At 49.1% G+C, this 14,771-nt stretch overlaps 1 protein-coding gene across 3 annotated transcripts in view; it reads left to right on the top strand.

Annotated features, from left to right (window-relative positions):
* Positions 1 to 14,771, top strand: part of DCLRE1C (DNA cross-link repair 1C) — a 343,172-nt gene that overhangs the window by 237,113 nt on the left and 91,288 nt on the right. For all 3 annotated transcript variants that reach the window (XM_086919715.1, XM_086919712.1, XM_086919710.1), the window contains one exon: positions 2,835 to 2,971. In XM_086919715.1, the coding sequence (XP_086775841.1) occupies positions 2,835 to 2,971 (137 nt within the window). The remainder of the gene's footprint in view (positions 1 to 2,834; positions 2,972 to 14,771) is intronic.

Raw genomic sequence — 14,771 nt, 5'->3', positions numbered from 1 at the left:
AGTGGTTTAAACACGTTTTACTGCATGCCCCGAAGTGTGCAGTGTGCCTTCTCTACGTACCTCACCAACTCAGGGTGTGCGGTAATAGCTTCTCATAAAGCTGACATTTTGGCACTAGTGGGATACTGCTGATTCCCTGCAGCTACGTTACCTTCCATCTGCCGCTTCTTATCGAATAACTTTAGAGAGGCGGTATGGTGTAATAATAAAAGTAAACAAGAATATCACCGGGGTCAATCAGTCAGAAAAAACTGGAACATCTTCGCAGGCTTGTAAACCGTCTTGTTCTGTTTTCCTCTGGCATTTTCCTTCTCACAAAGTGCCACTTTTAATGCTGTTCCATATGTTTGTAAACGTACTTGTGGCATTGTGACCAAAAAGACTTGTTGTTGCGTTGTGCAGTCAAACGGCTGGTTTGTGTTAATTACTCACACTGAAGATCCATTACTACGTTGTAGGTAAATTGCACTGGCATTAGCAAGTTTTTCTTGTTAGATTTAGTTGATATACATAGCAAACTTCTCCTTGGGCCAGTCATTCTGTACATTTCGGACATACAGCAATACCGAAAATGGGCCTAACTATTTTCCACTTTGTCTGCTGATTTTAAAGGCTTTCCAATTCATGAAAATATTACCAGATGTCTCCACAACATAAAAAGGAATGTTGAGGACGCCATTACAAGACTAGGGGGCTTAATTGCCTCTCCTGAAAAAAATAAAAAAATAATAATAATAATAAATAACCCAAAATATTTTTTTTACCGGGATGCATAAAAATAATGGCAGCCGGAGTAAAATAAATTATTACCATTTATTTTACTGTATGTTTCAACTATCTGTCTCTTCTCTATGCTACCTGCTCACACATTTACCTTCCTATACCTCCTTGTGCTGTGCACTGGTCCTCTTCTCGCCTCCACTGAAGTGATCAAAAATCCACTTCTAAGGGCTTCCACTGATACTTACAAAGAAGAAATCGGCACAGAAGCTGAAATATAAAAGATAATTTTTATTAAACTCAAATGAGTTGAGACTCCGTCACACAGAAGCCTTAGCAACTGAATGAGGCAGTTTAAAGAGTACAGAACACTGGGTCCTTATATATGTGAGGGTTACATACTCAGCATAAAACCAAGGGGCAGTCCTGGCTCATGTAAGCATGCAAAATGACTAAGTTGGGCATGCAGAATCTACTTTCTCAACAAAGTGGGAGGAGAGTTACTTCTCCATACAGCAGCAAAAATAGTCTGACAGTTATACTAGAGAAGCAGGTGCCTTCTACTAGCTAGGCCCTTCTGGGCATGTGCGAAGTGGAAGATGCTAAACATAGTTTGTCTCTAGGCAGGCTACAAGAGCAGTTAACAGAAAGGTAGGACAGAGCACATGGCAGACAAAATGGCCGCCAGAAATACAAAATGGCTTTCACAAAGCGGATAAGATAACTTCTAATTACAAGATGGCTTCTGCTAATGCTAACCCATTGCTGCCAATGTACAACAGACAACCGTTTTTGCATTAGCTGAAGACATTCCTATGATCCAGTAGGAACATAGAAAATATTGTCAAATTAATTTTTCATAATTTTATCAATTTCCTAATTCATTGCTAGGTGGGCATTTTCCATTCTAAACATTTCTTTAGGCTTGTATGAGCAGGAATACAAGGGGAACAGAGCATTTAGTCATCATTAACATTCAGATAGCAGTAGAAAGTAATGACCACTATCATTTTTCTAGTACTAAGCAAAAGCAAGTCCTAAAATCATCTAGTAACTCCTATGCATTTCAGTGACTATTATATACTCAGGTGAGACAGTGGCGATCCTTATCAATGCTCTCAGGTGAAATGGGAATACCCTTTATCAGTGTACAGACAGAACACTACTTTAAAACTATGCCAGACTGGAATTGCTTGTGCAACTATGCCCAAAGTCCGTTCTAAGCCTCTTTGGTAGGCTTCTATCGTCCATCAAATTTGCTTCTGTTGTCTTCTTCCGCGTTGGGCCTCTTGATCCAGGCCTATGTGGGAAACATCCCTCATATTAATCACTCGTTGAGAAATTATCCTTATTCATCATTTAGTACCAGTATTTATACGATTCCTTATTCCTTCGCTCCTCAAAGCTTTATTGAATCACTGCAGAGACAGCGAGGTTCCATCTTGTTTCTTTATTGATTTTTTTTCATATGTCTACTGAGTGCCCGTGAAGGCATTTCACAGCAACACGTTCAAATAAAGGTCAAGGTAAAACATACAGCAGAGACGGTTCAATACTTCCAACCAATGCATTTCGAGCCTAAATGGCTGTTCGTCAGGGGTCTCTGCAACAAAATAAAAGAAACAACTCAGCTGACCATTCACTGCTGGCCTTCACAATACAAAACAATATATAACACATCCAATGCCCCCACCCTCACTGTTCCACACCTCCCATTTCTAACTCATTGCAAAACGTGTGCTCAGAAAGCAAACAAATCCTTATTTTGGATAGCTATCATAGCATCACAGTTCCCAAACGTTTTGAATGCACTTCAACCACTGTTGCTAAAGATAAGGTGTTTGCAGTCTGTGTCGACACCTGGTAAATTTTGGATAGCTGTCAAAGTAGCCTTTCACTTACTGGTGTAATAAATATTTAAAGAATACTAGTTTGGGGTTGTTTAATGCGCCCTACATTGGCCCATTTTAAAGAAATGTTCAGCAGGTGATGACTTGAAGGAACACTTGTGCGCCTTTCAGCTAAAGCAGTGTCTTATCTTCACCAAAATATAATTTGCTATTGTCGTATGTTGTTGAATTTACCTTAATAAATACTATCCTTCTTTGTTTTAGGATGAAGAATTCTTGCGTGGTAACAGGCTGCCCTGTGGAATGATGTCTTTGAATGGGACCCCACTGCGTGTCATCAGCATCAAGCCTTCCACCATGTGGTTCGGAGAAAGAACTAGAAGGACCAATGTGATAGTGAGGTAAGAAATGGACCCAAGCTTTATCTACGGACATGTTTTGTAATAGAAGGTGCTCCCTTGTTTAAAGAATCTCGTTTTGATGAAAATATATAGTTTGGCTCTAGGCTAGTGCTGATGGAACTACCAGAATCACCTAGCGTAAAGTGCTACCCAATTCCTTATGTCATCCCATAGAAGCTGGCAAAGTAGGCTAAAGTGAGGCAATAGCTGCATAGAGTAAAATATCTTCAGGATCTTGGCTAAATGAACAATATCATTACCTGGAACTCTCTCAACTAACTAACTCACATAGAGCAAATAGAACTGAAAATGGAAAGCAGATTTTTACTCGCAAGACAAAGTCTTGGGAGACTTACTGGAGAATGACTGCTAATGTGGGTCTGGCACGATCAGCACATTTTTAGGTCTCGCGACATGCGGTGCACTGCGTAGCAGTGCTCACGCAAGTCGCGTGAGCTTTAGTAGGTAAAAATGGGGAATGTGAGCTGAGCTAGGAATAGCACACGCTCGTGCGTGTGCGTTTCCTTTTCAGCTCCCCCATTGGCCTTTGCCTGCGTCTTATTGTAAAAGACTGCACGCAATTGGCCTGAAGCACGCGCATAGCTCCTCCCATGGCCTATTGGTGTGTATTACGTGCACCGAGCGCGTAATAGACACCAATAGGCTGTGGGAGGAGCTATGATTGTGCCCACACAGGCGTGACGTGCGCGCCACTTGTTACAAAGAGACAACTTCGTCGTGCAGAGTGCTCCTCAGGTGCTCGTCTGTGAGGGTAGGTCAAGTTCCAACAAAAGTACTGGGCACAGCAAAAGTAGCCTTTTTAGGTACGCTGCTGTTGGTCACAAAACTAGAGAACGGCAGAGAAGCACTAAACGTATGCACGTTGCTGCACGCTCAAATGTCACATTTTACAAGTGTGCCATGACTCGATGGGTGGATCAATATCTGACAGAGCTGCATTGCAGACAGTCACTGCTCGAAAGAATAAACACCTACTGGTAGTATCTTTGCAACCACAAATCAAAAATACTTGTAAAGGATTAAACACGTTGTGATCACCTATTTAAGAGAAGGTCACCAACATGCTCGCGAGTAAAGCGGACGTCAATCGCATTAACCCCGCTCTTCAGAAGTCATGCAGTATACAATTCCGCAATATACCTCAAAGTACAGTGCAATGGAAACAGAAAGGTACTACAATGCGGTGCGAGATTTGCAGGGCTAAACAACTTGAAAAAACCAAAACTCTGACTTTTCAGTATGGGGCCAAGCAGGCATCCCTCCTCGGAAAAATCGGACTGAGAAGCGCACAAGAGTCACACTTTACTTAACTGAGCGCGACTGACGCACGGGAAGCTGGACATCCGGCAGAGAGGGTGTCACTTTACAAACACGAAGAAAGGGCAGCAGGGCTTTCCGCCTCCCGCTCTCGTCAGAAACGTGAACTGCTCGCCTGGCGAAGCAGCTCCAAAGTCAACATTTCCCTTTGATAGTTGGCGATGTTAACATTTGCTCGGTGTCACGCTAGCAGATAAACACTCTTCATCTTCCACAGCCATCCCGGTTACCACAAAGCTCATTTATTCGCTTAACACCAATACGTGAAGGCCGTGGTACAAATGATCTATCGATACCCTGATTTCTTGTAGGACAGCTGCACTTGACGATCCAATGGCAAAGGAGATGCAACATGCTCGACAAAAGGCCTCACTAAATAATCATTGAAATATACACCATTTTTGATTAACCACATACCCACTGGAATCAATTATTAGAAGGTTTTTGGATACTGAGCAGTTAAAAAGGAAAGCGGCTTATTCAATACAAAAATTGAAAATCATCTGCATTTCGCCTATATCCCTTCTTACGTGTCTTTCATGAACATACAACTGTTTCATACAATTATTTCTGCGTTCAGCAGCTGGACGTCCAAGGAGATCATACTACACTGCCCTTGGAGCATTTCCTGGCACCTGGTCTCCTGAAGATCTACTTTTAAAGTAACATGCATTACACATATGGCAATCCGATTGATCCCAGGCTCCAAGGAGTAAAACTCAAATGATTGCACCAGGAGACACCACAGTGATACAGACTGGTACCACCATCACTATGACACCTCAAAAAGAAACATTGAGGTGGTACCTCTTTTCTGTTCAAATTGCTTAACTCTGCTACGTGCTAACTGCAATAATCATTGAAACCGGATGGAATTTAGAAGGCTGGTGAAGATCTGACTCCTCCCTATCTAAGGCCTTAGAAGAGTGACTGACCAAAACTGAATAATGACAGTTAGACCATGCCCTTATATGGTACAATGTACAACATGCAATGAATGCACAGAGAGCAATAAAATAGATAATGCCAGGTGCAGTCACCACAAAAGTCCCTCAAGGAGCACCTTTGTTTATCATAAAATGAGTTCACTTTGGACTGGGCTGGGGGGAGGGGGGCACCAGACGGACTTCAGCCCTGTGTACCGAGGTTAACATATGACCCAGACCAGCCGCTCCCTGGGCATCGATACTGAAATGGTCAGTTTTGCCCCCTGATACCCCCAGGGAGGTGGATGTGCTGGAGTGAAGGTTCATGCCTTGTCCTGCTGGCCTGTGGTATCTGCCCCCTGGTTACACGGCCTCTACCTTGCAGGCTCCCACAGCAGAGCTATCCCTTAGGTTGCACGGCCTCTTCCTTACAGGGTCCCACAGTAGAGCTATCCCTTATGTTACACGGCCTCATCCTTACAGGCTCCCACAGCAAAGCTATCCCTTAGGTTGCACAGCCTCTTCCTTACAGGGTCCCACAACAGAGCTATCCCTTAGGTTACACGGCCTCTTCCTTACAGGCTCCCACAGCAGAGCTATCCTTTAGGTTGCACGGCCTCTACCTTGCAGGCTACCACAGCAGAGCTATCCCTTAGGTTGCACATCCTCTTCCTTACAGGCTGCCACAGCAGAGCTATCCCTTAGGTTACACGGCCTCTTCCTTACAGGCTCCCACAGCAGAGCTATCCCTTAGGTTACACAGCCTCTTCCTCCAGTCTTACAGGTTCCCACAGCAGAGCTATCCCTCAGGTTACACGGCCTCTTCCTTAAGGCTCCCACAGCAGAGCTATCCCTCGGGTTACACATCCTCTTCCTCCAGTCTTACAGGCTCCCACAGCAGAGCTATCCCTCGAGTTACACAGCCTCTTCCTTCAGTATTACAGGCTCCCACAGCAGAGCTATCCCTCGGGTTACACAGCCTCTTCCTCCAGTATTACAGGCTCCCACAGCAGAGCTATCCCTCGGGTTACACAGCCACTTCCTCCAGTATTACAGGCTCCCACAGCAGAGCTATCCCTCGGGTTACACATCCTCTTCCTCCAGTCTTTACAGGCTCCCACAGCAGAGCTATCCCTCGGGTTACACAGCCTCTTCCTCTAGTCTTACAGGCCCCCACAACAGAGCTATCCCTCGGGTTACAAACCCTACACCTAATAAGACATGACAATTCTGCCTCCAGGTGTAACTAATACCCCGGCTAATGGTATATTGGTATGTTTGCTGATGAGTTGTAAAAGAATATGAAGTTTCGAGAGAGAATGTACTATAGAACATATGCAATGCAATAGATTTTGCAATCACAACAAAGTGAGCTATTGCTTTTTCAATTGCACCATTTCATTAATGCTTCACAAAGGGGAAAAAAAACTAACATTTTCTATGCCAATAGCTCAAAACAGTCATTGTGAGACCTATTGCATTGTAAATGCTTGTTGATGATGCATATAATGAAGCGAAATCCTAAGCAACTATAAAAGTCCAGCATCTTGGAAAATGTTTTCACAATGCTCAGTCTGCGATTGACACTGTGTATCGCAGTTCTTGCAGCACATTTCAAATAAATAAGAGAGCCTTTTATTAGTCTTAATTTAAAAATTTGATCAGATTGTAAAATTAGTTTTAATATCATACCAACGGCTGCTAAAAATGTTTATTGTTTGTCATTCATTTATTAATGTACACTGATAATATGGTCAAATTTTAACCTCACTCCAGTTGGTTTTCAGCGCAACTTGGAAGCTCCTTTTAGATATTCAGAAATCAACTTTTTAAAAGTAAATATATCAGAACGAAAATTTTACCGTTTAGGGGAAGGAGAAATGCCAGATAGTTTGCTTGGCAGTTTGGAGGAAACCCAGTTGAGATAGTACCAAGATATACCTACTTGGCAAGAGTATTTTCTTAGTCACTTGGAACTGCTCCTTACTTTCAACATATCGAATTAAAAGCTGTAGCTCACCTTAGTGCAATAAAAAAATTCTACCTATCTTCAGCACTTTACTGTCCTCCTTGACATTTATCGCACTAAGATTACCCCTACCTTAATCTATGAGTTGGAGTACATTCCCATAAAAAGGTGAGGTATGTTAAATCTTAGTGAAGGAAAGTTACTGCGCAAGATCACTTCCACAGGACAAGCTATACCTGTTCAAGTACTACGACTAGAATTAGCAATAGTCAATGCATATACAAGAGCCTTGGCAAACCTTATTAGATGGGCTTAATAATCTTCTTCACGCACCTGAAGGCTCACTGAGAGTGCCCTTAAGTCAGGAAGCTTTTAAGGCTGGTTCAGTGGAAAACACTTTAAAGAAAATTTAGAGAAGGCTTTGGAGTTTTGTTCAATGCTCCATTAAACTCCTACAGACTTGGTCACTAGTACTTTTGTCTTTTTTAAATGTTTTTAATAATTTTTTGCAAAACCAACCAAAGACAATGAATGACATGTTCTGCATATTGATGACATTCCTGTGAAGATCGAAAATAAGCAGCCCCGTTCCTTGCCAGCCTATCAAAATGAAACGACATATGTGTACAGTACCAATCATGCATGCCCTGTCACACCTCTGTGTTCTCTCCCCCTTCCTCCCAGAAAGCCCATTGCTGTGTATTATGGAGATCTAACTGTGAGGGCCTACCACTCCGGTGTGCTCTGTCGGTCAGGGGTAGGGGGTCGTTTCACTTCAGCGCCTGTATCCAAGTCTGGTTCAGTCAAGTGCGTCTGTCTAGTCTGATATAGAGTGCAAAAGTTCTTCGGGCGATTGCGAGGTGGTAGCAACTCGCTATAATTGTCAGTCTGGGTGGAACAGTATGTCATATCTTTGGTCCACTGTGCTATTGTAGGCAAGGGGCTCTGTTGCCAGCACAACGCCACACGTCTTTTAGCTAACAGTAGCTCCACATGAATTAAACGTCGGGCAGCTTTGGGAAGAGGTTTAGAATATCCAATTAGGGCCAGTAACGGGTCAGGGACTAGCACCAGTTTCGTGATAATGTTAAGTTCATTGAAGATCGTACTGGTGAAAGAAGTCTGCAATCCGTTCACCGCACCGTTCACACAAGGGCTCATCCCTTAAGCCATACCGATGTAATCGTTCCGGAGTATAGTACACCCTGTTAAGGAATTTAAAATGGATCAGCCTGTGCCGGCCATTCAGTGAGACCCGTTTAGTGTTCATGCAGCAGTAAGACCACATGTCATCCGTGAGGTCAACCTGAAAATCGCGTTGACAGGCTAACCTTGGTTTCGTGTACGTGCTGCCCCTGGCTGCCCCTGGCTGACATGGATATATGATATATTCTGGAAATCATCTTAGCGGGTGATTGCGCTTTGATGATGTCCATGAGCGCCAGCACCTCAGGAGGCTCCGCCATATCTTTGCCTAACAAGTCCTTAAGCGCATGTCTAAGCCAATGGTATTGAAATTAGGCCAAGGTCGTGGGGGTGGATTCAGCATCCAGCATGTCAGTCCATGTGCGGGCTGTCCCATCAGTAAAGAGGTCACCTATAACCTGGGCACCAAGAGTATGTAACACATCTATAACACCCCTAACCCTACACGGAACAAGCCAGCGGCACCACTCCAAGTGGGGAACCGGTGAGTACAGCAAATTGCCCGCCTGCATGGACAGTAAACTCTGCCAAGCGGGTGCGACCGAGGCAAGAGATTGTAAGATGCCCGTACTTCGACTAGGAGGTGTAAACCGTACGGCTGGGAGGGGTACATCCCACACATGGGGGATATTGGGCGGGCCGTGTATCCAATGATGTGCATGGGAACTTTGAGCAGCACGGTAGTATAGTTCCAGGTCAGGCGCTCCCACACCACCTAGTGAGTATAGCAGCGTCAGTATGTGCCAGGCCATAGGCAGTTGCTTGCCCGCCCGAGCCAGATGGATCATTAGAGTTTGTAGGCGTTGAAAAAACGCTTGAGGGAGTATCATGGAGATATTCGTAACGAGAAAAAGGAAGCGCGGTAGGACCACCATTTTCATGAGAGCCACTCTGCCCATCAGCGATAAGGGTAGACATATCCAGCGCTTAACATCGTCTTCCAATTTAGAAATAGCGACTCAGTAGTTCTCTTTGCCACCTTGGAGTCTGTATGTAGTTTGACTCCCAGATATCGCACCTCATCTGTAGTCCACTGCAAGGGATAGTCAGGTTCTACGGGTATCGTAGCAGGGGTCAGGAAGAACATTGCTCATTTGTGCCAGTTCACCCTTAGACCAGACATAGAGCCAAATAGTACAACCTCCCGCTGCACAGGTGCGAGGTTGTCTTCCGGATTGCGGACATATAGCAGTGTATCATCTGCATATGTGGAGACAATCGGGTGATAATTCGGAAAGCGTATGCCTCTATGGCTGTGATTTTCCCGAAGGGCGTGTGCCAGTGGCTCAGCAACCGGAGCATAAAGGATGGGAGACAAGGGGCATACCTGCCGTGTGCCCCTGCTTATTTGTAAAGGCTCGGTAACCAGATTACCTATTTTTATGCGTGCTGAGGGAGCGTGATATAATACCGCTATAAGCTGTAAGAACACTCCACCCACCCCCTGCCGCATCAATGGACTTCACCATGTCTTGGAATACCGCTATGGCAGGGACTTCTGGTTTAGTATGTTGCAAGGCCGCAAAGACCATACATAGGTTATATGTCAGGTTCTGGCTTGGTACAAAGCCAGCCTGTTCTGGGGCTACCAGGGTTGTGACGAGGGGCAGCAGGTGGTTGGCCAGCATTTTCGCAAAGATCTTTGTATCGACATTCATTAATGAGAACGGTCGGTATGAGGCACACACGGCCGGAGGTTTTTCCGGTTTGAGGATAGCTACAATGATTGCTTCCCTCATAGATGGGGGCATCACCCCTGAGGTGCACATGTCTTCGTACAGCTTGAGCAGGTGCGGTAGCAGCAAATCTATGAACGCTTTATAAAAGGCAACATTGAGGCTGTCGTTTCCCGGTGCACTACCCGCCCTCATGCCAGAGAGTGCCAGTAATCTGAAAGAAACAGGTTAGTATTAGATTCCTTACCTTAGAATATCCCCAGGTGTCAGACTGGATCCGGAAACTTTTGCGTAGCAGTACCCTTGCGCGCCAGTAGGCGTCGTCTGCGGATCCGCGTCCGTCGTTGGCGCCAGGATGATGTCGCCGGAGTACTTAGACGCCGCCCTCGCTCGCTGACTTCAGTTCTTCTTTTTTCCGCGCCAGCCAGTGCCGATCCGGAAAAAGTAGTACCCATAGTCAATTTTTTACTAACTTTTTCGATCCTTTTTGATCATCTTTCGAAGTCTATCGACTCCAGTGCCGGTAGGGATGCCCGGGTTCAAACCCTGCGTCGATCGTTACCGACTAATGTCGGTTACCGACCCCCATCGCCGGTGCCTTCAATGTCTGGGTCCCGACCATGACGACAAGTCCTGCTCCGACTGCCGGGCCCTGACGTCCAAAGCTAGACGGGAGCGGTCTCACAAGCGACTCGAGCTACGGCAGTCAGCCCCGCGCCGCTTAAGGTCCCCGTCCGGAAGGAGGTCGAGGGACCGGTCGCGGGGCCAGAGTCACCACAGTTCCGGGAGTCGTCATCAGTCTTTGGGCTCAAAGTCCTCAGGTAGGTAAGAGGCACAAGAAGTCGAAGAGGCGACATCGCTCTTCTGACTCCCCCTGACGCTCGCGCAATGAGGCCGGGGGTTCAGGTGACACCTACCCCGCGGCTCCGCCGGAGCCGCAGGCGTCGCGGCCTGCTCCATACCCGCCGGTACCTGGGCAGAACGCGACGCCGGAGGAGATGGAGGCCTTCCTCGTGGCCATGAGGTCGCTCACTCCTCCGTCGGGTTCCGCGTTGGGTCCCCACGCGTGCCGGGTGCTTTAGCTCCGGCGCCATCGGGTGCTTTGGCCCGGCGCCGTCGGCGACTTCGGTCTCGACGCCGCAGAGTCCCATTAAATCCGGTTCCGGATCCAGGTCGTCGCCGGTCGACCTTACGACTTCACCAATGCCGGCCCCCAGGGTGTCGCCTCCGGTGCCGTCCCAGGACGACGTCGACCCCGGTCCTACCCTCGATTCGGGTCCGGCGTCGGAGCCGTATTCGCCGCTAGGAGATTTTTACTTCTACGACCCGGCCCCATCCTTTGACCCTGGATATCAGGAGATGGGTGGTGAGGAGGATTGGGAGGGGTCCGAGGACCCTCTGGCACGTGAGTGCCAGTCTTCTCAGGACTGGGCAGGTGAGCTAGGGGAGGCCAGTGGTCTGGACACCTCCCCAGACACTGGTTTTGTCTCCCCTCCTACCGTGGCTACGGAGGAAGGGACTGCCTATAGTGTGGTGCTGACGCGGGCTGCCAAGGCCTTGGGCTCCCCGTCGTGGCCGTGAGGACTAACCTCCTCACTGAGGTCCTTAAACCGCAGGGAAGCTCGGCTGAGCCTCTGCTGCCGTTTAATGGGGCCTTATCAGACGATCTTCTGGGCACTTGGTCCAAGCCTGGTACAGGTTCGCTTGTAGATAGGAACGTGGCCAGGCGCCACCGCCCGGCTCCAGGCGACCCTTGCCTCCTGTCCACCCACCCCACCCCGAGAACCTGGTCATGCAGGCCTCTAACTCCCAGACCGCATTCCCGAGGGCTCCCCCCGATCGGGAATCCAAGAGGTATGGTAAAAAGATGTTCTCCTCAATTAGTTTGGGGTTGCGGTCAGTCAACACCGCGTGCCTCTTGGGCCGTTACACCCATTCTCTGTGGGACACGGTCGCGGACGTGCTGCCACAATGTCCGGAGGGGGTTTGGACTAAACTCGCCCAAGCCCTTGTGGAGGGTCGAGATGCGGCACGGTATTCCATCCGGTGTGGGCTGGATACCATGGACTCGCTGGGCACAGCAATGGCAATGACGGTGGAGATTCGTTCCCACGCCTGGCTGAAGTCCGCCAACTTTTCGGCTGATGTCCAAAACACCCTTATGGACATGCCGTTTGAATGCCGTCGCCTCTTTGGCGACAAAGCAGACAGTGCGCTTGAGCGCTTTAAGGACTCCAGAGCTACGGCCAAGTCCTTGGGCCTCTCGGCCCGCGCCAGCAGACTGTTGCCTTTCGCTCCTTTCGTGGCCAAGGAAGAGGCGCCCCCACACGTCCTGCCAGGCACGGCCCGCAGACTAATATCCAGCGCGGTGGCGGACGTGGTAACCGCTGTGGCGGCGGTCGGGACAACGGCGAGGTCAGTCCACACCTACCCCTGCAGCATCCGCCTCAAAACCCTCCTAGTCCGAGCTTTCAGGCCCATGTGATGCCAGTGGGGGGCAGGGTTCATCATCACCTCCTCCACGGGCGCACTGTCACATCGGACAGGTGGATTCTGCAAATTGTCCGAAGGGGCTACTCCCTCTCCTTCATAGTGACCCCTCCAGCCATGCCACCTCAGTACCACCGCGTGTCGGGGGATCACTTGAATCTTCTGCGAGAGGAAGTTACGGCCCTCTTGGCCAAGGGGGCCATTGAGCGCGTTCCTGGGCCAGAAGTAGGGTGTGGTTGTTACTCCCACTACTTTCTGATTCCCGAGAAGGGCAAAGGGGGCCTGCGCCCTATCTTGGACCTGCGGAACGTCAATGGCTTCCTCTGGAAGGAGAAGTTCAAGATGCTGACACTGGCTCAGGTCTTAGCTGCCTTGCACTCGGGGGACTGGATGGTAGCGTTGGACTTGCAGGACGCTTATTTTCATATCCCCGTCCTGCCGGCCCACCGGCGTTACCTGCGGTTCATGGTAGGCCACGAGCACTTTCAGTTTACCGTGCTCCCCTTCGGCCTTACCAGCGCCCCACAGGTGTTCACAAAAGTGATGGCGATGGTCGCAGCTCATCTGCGCAGGTTAGGGGTTTCAGTCTTCCCCTACCTCGACGATGACGTTGTTGAAGGCGGGCTCGCTCCAGACCGTCGTCAGCCACCGCCAGACTACGGCCGACCTACTGCACCTGCTGCGGTTCTCCATCAATGTGCTGAAGTCACACCTGTGTCCCTCTTAGAAGCTCCTCTTCATCAGAGCGGTTCTAGACTCGGCGCAGTTTTGGGTTTATCCTCCCGAACAGCGGGTTCGGGATATTCAGGCTCTGATTCCGATCTTTCAGCCGTTATCCCAAGTCTCGATCAGGTTGACGCTGCAGCTTCTGGGGCTGGTGGCCTCCTGCATCCTTCTGGTGCATCACACCAGGTGGCGGATGCGGGCTCTGCAGTGGGATCTGAAGTTTTAGTGGGCCCAACATCAGGGCAACTTGTCCGACCATGTCTTGATCTCAGAGGGCACTGCAAGACAGTTGCAGTTGTGGCTCACGGATCACCATTGGATCATCTGCAGATCCTTCTCCCTACCCCAACTGGAGCACATAGTTGTGACGGACGCGTCCCTCCAGGGCTGGGGGGGCCACTTGGGAGAGGCGGAGATCAGAGGCCTCTGGTCTCCGGCGGAGTCCCGGCTCCACATCAACCTTCTGGAGCTGCGGGCGATCCGGCTTGCACTGAAGGAATTCCTCCCCTCTGTCCGAGGGAGTGTAGTGCAGGTGTTCACGGACAACACCGCCGCCATGTGGTACTCCAACAAACAGGGCGGGGTGGGGTCGTGGACCCTATGCCAGGAGCAACCACGGCCCGTGGAGGGAGTTTCGGTGGGGCGGAGAGGCGGAGAGGGGCAGGGTGGGGGGTGCTAAAACTGGAGTATGGATAATTGAAGGTAAGTAAAAGACGCACTACGAAATTAGTTTTATTAATTAAATTGTTTACTTACCTTCAATTATCCATACTCCAGTTTTTAGCGCCCCCCCCACGCTGCCGCTACCCCGCCCCACCTCTCCAGCCCCCCCCCCCCAATGCCCCCCCCCCCGCCCCCCCCCCCCCCCCCCCCCCCCCACAGAAACTCCCTCCACGGGCCGTGGCTGGCCTGGAGGCTCTGTGCCTCTGGCAGTGGCTGTAACATCAGGTCGTGACCCTGGTGGTTCAACACCTGGCAGGTTCCCTGAACGCCAGGGCAGACAAACTCAGCCGTCGGTGCATGACGGATCACGAATGGCGTCTGAACTCAGACGTGGCGCAAGGCCTCTTTCAGCAGTGGGGAGAGCCTTGGTTAGATCTATTCGCCACAGAAGAGAACGCGCAATTCTGCGCATTGGAATTTCCGAAGCGGCACTCGCTCGGAGACACTTTTCGTTGCGATTGGAGCTGCGGTCTGTTGTACGCCTTTCCGCCTATACCACTTCTGCCCAGAGTGCTGAAAAAGATCAGACGCGACCGGGCCCAAGTTATCCTTGTGGCTCCGGACTGGGCACGAAGATACTGGTATCCCGAGCTACTCAGCATGTCTGTCGATCCCCTGATTCATCTGCCTCTTCAGGAGGACCTTCTGTTGCAGCAGAAGGGGACGGTCTTCCACCCAAACCTGTCCAGTCTCCACCTCCATGCTTGGAGATTGAGCGGCGACAGTTGAGGCCATTTGACTTGCCT

Source organism: Lissotriton vulgaris, chromosome 1_1 (assembly GCF_964263255.1).
Source record: "Lissotriton vulgaris chromosome 1_1, aLisVul1.2, whole genome shotgun sequence".
NCBI lineage: Eukaryota > Metazoa > Chordata > Amphibia > Caudata > Salamandridae > Lissotriton > Lissotriton vulgaris.
Note: the sequence above shows the minus strand (reverse complement) of the source record. Positions and strands in the feature narration are given on the sequence as shown.